The following is a 7,330-nucleotide window of genomic DNA, read 5'->3' as shown; positions in this document are numbered from 1 at the left end:
CCGGGCTGGGGATTCGAACCCGCCACCTTAGGTGTACGTGGCTGGCGCCTTAGCCAGTTGAGCTATAGGCGCCGAGCCAGGTCTTAGCTCTTCTGAGGCTACAGGACAGGCTGGCCTTGGTTAAATGTTTCCCATTAGGAACAGTTTGTCCCTGAGCAAGTTAACTTGTCAATATTCAAAGTTCATCCATTTGGAGGTTGTAAGCCAGGTGTAATGCCTGATCAAAGGTAGCACGCAAAATCAACAGCACAGGGGTATGACATCCAGCAAATATCCAGATAAGGAAGAGGTGTAGAGATTATCTCTGAGTAGCAAAGTACGGAGTTAAAATTGTTGTTGAACTTTTGCTTTCAAAATTATTATGTCTTTTTTAATCAATGAGTTTACCTTTTCCTCAGTTATAAAAGTGATTTGTTAACCTTTGTAGAAAACTTCAAAGAAATAAAAAAAATCTATAAAATGGCTTGAAACTCACATTTTACTGGTTTAGAGAAGAACTGTAAATATGTTATGTAATTTATCCTAGTCTTTCTCCTCTATGCACGTACTACATACATAATTTTCCCAAATAAAAATAGTATTATGCTATCCTTATTTACTCATGGTTTTTAAAATCAAGAATATCATGAATATTGCTATCTAATATCATTGAATATTTTTCCCCAACATCATTTTTTAAATGACTTTATGTTTACTAGAATATTCCATTTAAGAGCATTCAGCCCTCCCAGTGTTGGTGGATATTTAGGCTTTTCATCTTTGCTATTTTAAATTACGATGTGATCATCTGGGCATGGTGGCTCACATTTGTAATCCTAACACGCTGGGAGGCCACAGTGGGAGGATTGCTGGAGCTCAGGAGTTCAAGTTGAGCCTGAGGAATAGCGAGATTCCATCTCTACTAAAAATAGAAAAATTAGCCTGGCATCATGGTGAGTGCCTGTGGTCTCAGCTATTTGGAAAGCTGAGGCAGGAGGATCACTTGAACTCAGGAGTTTGAGGTTGCTATGAGCTACGTTAATGCCAAGGTACTTTTGCATGGGGAACAGAGTGAGATTGTCTCAAAAAAAAAATTATAATGTGGTGATTAGTGTTCTACACAATATTTTGTCCAAGTCTTGCTTTATAGGCTAAACTGGCTTTGGAACCTTAGGATAGCTAAGGCTATTTTCAGAGTCTAGTGCCTCATTTAAAAGAAGTCCCCTGAGCTGGATTTGGGATTGTTTCAAATGATCCCTTTACAAGTGAGTTTAGACAGGTTGTCTAAAAATAGATGGTGAGAAAAATGATGGAATTGTCTCCTGTGATGTCTGGTTGTTTAAGGAAACCACGGAAACAATGGCAATAATGGAGCCACTGGACATGAAGGGGCCAAAGGTGAGAAAGGTGACAAAGGTGACCTGGGGCCTCGAGGGGAGCGGGGGCATCACGGCCCCAAAGGAGAGAAGGGCTACCCGGGCATTCCACCAGAACTCCAGGTAATCCCCCTTTGTGACTTCTAAACCTGCCTGACCACAAGTGGGATGGGGGGAAATCAGGTCTGAGTGCTCCCTGGGGTCCTCCTCAATCTTGAGTAAACCTGAGTCTGCATTTGCTCATACATACCATGTAGGGTGTTTGCAGGAGGACTGTGTTGTCTAAAGAGAGGGGTTTGAACTTATTCTTAAGGAGGAGAGAAATTTAAGAAAAGTAAATCCAACTTCTCCATAGGACCAGATCCCGGGCATCCCTGAATGTGAGCTTATCGCCTATTCTCCAAATGAGTAGATATGTTAAATAAAAAGGATTCGGGCCAACTTGAATATATACATGAATATACATGCTTAGACACATAGTGGAATGATGAAATGTCTACTATATCTTATTTATTAATTTTGTTATGTTTACATGTTTAAATCATATACATGGATATTAATACATAATTCTTTTCTCTCAAATTTTGTGATACAATTTTTCTTTAAATTTGTCTTGCCAGTGTCTTCTTTATCAGTTGGATTCATTTTATTTTTGAGTTATCCACTCCCAGTATTCCAGACCGGATTATATTCATTTCAGGTAGCTTTAAAAATCCATTTATGAGATTATAACTGTACATTTTACTCCAAACTCAAGTATCTATTTATTCACTGTTCATTTCTCTGTTACACGAACTTTAAAATTCTTACAACTTAATTTTACAACTTAAACTCGAAAATGTGAGGTTAGGTTGCTAAGAAAAATTACGAAGTCTGGGTTAACTTTTCTCTATTGATTATATTTTAAAATTGATTCTTTCAGGGGACACCTACCAATATTGAAGACTAGCATTTTTAAAATTAAGTTTATTTTTAGGTAATATCTTTCCAAAATAGCAACTTGTGGCTAAAAGAAAGTCAGAAAATCCTGTAGCATGAGAGATTTTTAAAAAACTAGAATATGGGGGCAGCGCCAGTAGCTCCAAGGAGTAGGGCGCCAGCCCCATATGCCAGAGGTGGTGGGTTCAAATCCAGCCCTGGCCAAAAAAATGAAAACAAAACAAAACAAACAACAACAACAACACCCAACTAGAATATGAAGTGACTCTTGTCTGAAAGATCAAGTTGGGGGGAGCCTTGCCTTTTATTTGGGGATGTATGGTAGTTGTTTGAACTTGAATAAGTTCCATCACTTTGCGGGGCCCCAATTTTTCAAGTTTAAAATAACTTGAACAGTTAATGTATTACTCTAATGCTTTTTTTTGTTCTCAGTAACTTTTTAATGAATGCTATTTAATAATTTCAGCAACCTGGGATCTCTGTACCATTAGAATTAAAAGGGAGAGGCTCGGCGCCTAAAGCTCAACCGGCTAAGGCGCCAGCCACATACACCTAAGGTGGCGGGTTTGAATCCCCAGCCCGGACTGCCAAACAACAATGACGGCTGCAACCAAAAAATAGCCAGGCGTTGTGGCAGGCGCCTGTGGTCCCAGCTACTTGGGAGGCGGAGGCAAGAGACTCGCTTGAGCCCAGGAGTTGGAGGTTGCTGTGAGCTGTAATGCCACGGCACTCTACCCAGGGGGGACAGCTTGAGGCTCTGTCTCAAAATAAAATAAAATAAAATAAAATAAAATAAAATAAAAAATAAAAGGGAGAGAGAGAGCACTCAGTGAAGTTAAGGTATCTACAAAGATGAACAGTAATCATCTCCCAGATAGAAACTCTAACCCCAAATCTGTGAATGATGAAACCATGGTGAAAGGGCCCTGAAGTAGCCAGTTTGATAGAGAACACCCTGAGCAATTATTAAATTTTCTCTATCAACTGTTTTCCCCTAACATCACAATACAATCATGTAAATCTTAAGCAGAGACTAAAGAAGAGGACTTCATAATCTTTGAAGACAGTTAATTCCAGCAAGTTAAAGAATTTATTAATCTAATTTACACTCCATCTCAATGACTCAGTTGGACAAGGGATTGGCATGGACTTTTAAAACTCATTCTCCAATGGAAGTTTCAAGCAAAACTCCTGTTAGATGGAATTATCCTAAGGCTCTTTGATTATTGTCAAGTTTTAATTGACACCAGTAGTACAGATGTAGTAACAGTAGATATAACAGTGGCCATGGGACAGGAGGAAGAGAAAGAATACTCATGCCCCATTTTCCATCTAATGGATATAAAAATGTGATGCTCAAATACTAAATAACTTGCTACGTGACATGGAATTAATACAGGTGGCAGTCAGTCTCTTATCTTTGGACCCAGTAGATAGTTTTATTCCCAATCTCATAGGGCCTCTTGGTTGCCACCATGAGGTTCCTTAAATCAATTCTCTTCACTGATTTTTTACTGATTGAGCAGAGGCTTTCAAAGTCCCATACAAGATTACACACGAAGCATTTGGAACCAGTCCCAGGAATGGATGCTGGCATTCAGTGGCTCTCTGATTCTCCTAAGTCTACATTTACTGTTCCAATATGACATTTTAAAATGTAAAATCATGCCCAGAAATGTTTTTCCAATATTCAAATAAATAGCTAGTTTTATTAAACCATTTTTTTCCTAAATTTTGGGTAACTAAAACATTCCTTTTGGCCTCGTGAAGACTATTCACATCATATCTTTTCATTGTTAAAAAAGTTAGCAAACAGCTGTGCAAAAAATAATAAAGTGTGCCCAGAGATGATGACTATTAATATATGGTTACATAACTTTTCAGGTTTAGGCATACTTATACAGACAGAATACTTATATAATGGGAACATAATGGTACTTTTTACTTTATTTCACAAATGACAATTTATCCTGAACATCTCTCCATGTAAATAAATACAATTCTATATTTAAAATTAATATATCTTTTTTGAGTATAAAATTAATATATGCACATTTGAAAATTATAAGTGTTATGAAAAATAAAAAAATTTCCCATGAAACGTCTACTGAGGCCGGCTTCATAATTTTATAGATAATATTGCAGATATTTTTCTCAATTTACCCAAACAATAACTCCACCCCTACAGATACCCTTCACAAAGTCCATCACCAGGCCATCATGACCTTGTATGGCCTATTTTTTAAGTAAACAATATTTTGAAGACATTTTTCTCTTCCTTATGTACATATGTTTAGATCAACATCAAGAAATCTTAAAGCGTATTCAAAGAATTTATCCCATAAGAATTAATGGATTTCTTTGGGAGAAAAAATAACGCAGGGTTAACAAAATTATAATGTATGACTGCTGGGTTTCTTGGATCCTTTAATAAGCTAATATGTATTTAATAGCTATCAGCAGAGAATTTCATCTAAATTTTTCCAGTCTTATTTGACAATAGAATTCCAAGACTTCAAAAAGTATTTCAAAGACTAATAATCTTTGAAAAGTATGTTCAGAACTGTTGCTATACATTACCATTCTTCTGGCTACATGAGGTAAAAATGTTAGAAATTACTGTAATTTATTCACTTCTTTCTCCATAGATTGATATTAATTTCCAACCTTGCTGTTATGAAAAATGTTACAGTAAAGTAACCTGTATAAAACCTTTACTTCTTTAAGAGAAGTCACCAGTTCTAATAATTGGCCATCCATCATTTCCACAGATTGCATTCATGGCATCTCTGGCAACTCACTTCAGCAATCAGAACAGTGGGATCATCTTTAGCAGTGTTGAAACCAACATTGGAAACTTCTTCGATGTCATGACTGGTCGTTTCGGGGCCCCAGTATCAGGTGAGATGTAAAAAGAAATGAATGACTGGATTAATCAATTTAGTAATCAAGAAAAAGAAGGAAAGAAGAAAGAGAGGGAGAGAGGAAGGCAAGGAGGAAGGAGGAAGAACTAAACAAAGGAAGACACTGAGGGGAAACATTCCTTCTGTTTCAGGTTAAAACAAGCAGCTCAGGGCGGTGTCTGTGGCTCAAAGGAGTAGGGCACTGGCCCGATATCCCAGAGGTGGTGGGTTTAAACCCGGCCCCAGCCAAAAACTGCAAAAAAAACCCCCAAAACAAAAACACAAGCAGCTCAACAGTTTCAACAAACCTGAAATCCAGGTTTCCATTGGATTACAAAGTAAATGAATTAGAATCTGAAAAGACAAAAATACCTTTAAAACTATGGCCATAGTTATTAAGATTTTTAACTCTGTTTTGAACTGAACCAAATAATTCCTAAAAGGGCATAGTTTTCTCAGACTTTGACAGTCCTTAGATTAGAACATACTTCTCACATTTTAAACATCACAACTGGGTCCTCCCTTTGTCACCACTCTAAGGAGTGCCTGAACCTATTTTCTTAAATTGGCCATGTTAGATTTGTCACAAATACTTCTAATGTGCACCTGGATTTATTCCCCACCTCCCCGCACTGCCCCAGCTCAAGATAGAAATGAACTGACACAGGAAGTAGTGGAAGCAATCTTTATCACATTTCATCCAGCTTTGAACTTTCTTATGTGATTTTTCTGCTCTGAAGTTTTTATGTTATTATAATTTTCCTATAACTGTTTATATTTACATTATAATTTTCCTATAATCTGTGCCACAAACCATATTAGTGCCTACCTATACCTGGTCAATGGCTTCATGGAATTCAGTGGCTCCATCATCAAAGACGAAGGCTGTAGTTTAGTGTTTTAAAAATCTCTTGAGTTGGGCATCATTCTGATGACAATCACCATCATTTGACTCTCATGGTTTTTTTTTCAACCTCATCTAAGAGATTGCAAAAAGACCATTTTATGTCTGTCTGTCTGTACGTGTGTGTGTATGTATTTACTTGACTTTGTGAGTGATGAAACAGAGAAGTCTGATTTTCGCAATTACAGAAACATAAGGACCTGAAAACTCGGAAGGGTGTCACCTCTGGTTTCAGTACCTTCCCTGCAAAGGAAAGCCATGTGCAGATAGAATCCATGCTCACTTCTGTATCTCTGACTTTAGACGTTTCGTTTATTCACCATCTGGTTTCTTAGTCTACTCTTTCTAAAATGTTTCTGCAATCTATTCATTATAGTATTCATCTTTTTTTCTAAGAAAACTAATATATTTTCCTGTTATTTTGATTCCATATTTATCTTCTTGAGACAATGAAAATTGTCTTGTGTGTGTCAAAATTTTGTAAAATGTGAAAAACTAAACACATATCAACAGCTTTTCTTTGAGTTAACTTTTATCTGACTTTATTTTTTGTCTCTGGGCCAATCTCTAGGCATATGAATGAACAAGGTAAATTTTTACACCATTTTCCTTTGATCCCAACACATTGCATAGGCATCCTCCTGGCATCAGACAAACCATAATCATACTTCTATGATTGCACCTTTGGAAAAGAAATACAAGTAGAACTGTCCAGTGCTTTCTTTGTTTTTTAAGATGTTCCTGGGTTTTTCTCTCCAAAGTCTGTTAGTTTGAAAATGGAAATCAAGTAACAGCTTGATTGATGACCTATATTCATGAACCTTTCCAAATATTTTTCTTTTAGCATGTCTATCTGCCATTGGATTCTTCTTAATCATTCGAAGTGTCGTCTGCACTGTCATTTAGAGTATACCAGATCATATTAACTGTTTTCAAATAGGAACTGTAGACTCTTATAAGAAATCTCAAATATCTTAAAATATGTTGTTGTTTTCAAATAAGGAGGATACAGACTTTTAGTGGCAAGGCCCTGTTGCTAAATCTGAGTTGGCTCTTTTTGTTTATTGTATGCAATTTCACTAACTTACAATGAATAATATGAGTAAGTACTAGAACTTTTTTTTTTAGAACTACTAAGCATTTATTCTGCGCTTCATTATTTCCTGATCTTTGGCTAACTCCTTCGGTGAGTATAGTCTAAGGTGACCAGACGTCCCACTTCCAGTGGG

General features: G+C 36.8%; 1 protein-coding gene across 1 annotated transcript in view; it reads left to right on the top strand.

Moving 5' to 3' along the window:
- Positions 1 to 7,330, top strand: part of C1QTNF3 (C1q and TNF related 3) — a 27,355-nt gene that overhangs the window by 8,755 nt on the left and 11,270 nt on the right. Inside the window, exons 3-4 of the mRNA XM_003792930.3 lie at positions 1,324 to 1,478; positions 5,066 to 5,195. Coding sequence (XP_003792978.1) covers positions 1,324 to 1,478; positions 5,066 to 5,195 — 285 coding nt within the window. The remainder of the gene's footprint in view (positions 1 to 1,323; positions 1,479 to 5,065; positions 5,196 to 7,330) is intronic.

This window comes from Otolemur garnettii, unplaced genomic scaffold (assembly GCF_000181295.1).
Source record: "Otolemur garnettii isolate 467f Iridium unplaced genomic scaffold, OtoGar3 scaffold00063, whole genome shotgun sequence".
In the NCBI taxonomy this organism is placed as follows: Eukaryota; Metazoa; Chordata; class Mammalia; order Primates; family Galagidae; genus Otolemur; species Otolemur garnettii.
Note: the sequence above shows the minus strand (reverse complement) of the source record. Positions and strands in the feature narration are given on the sequence as shown.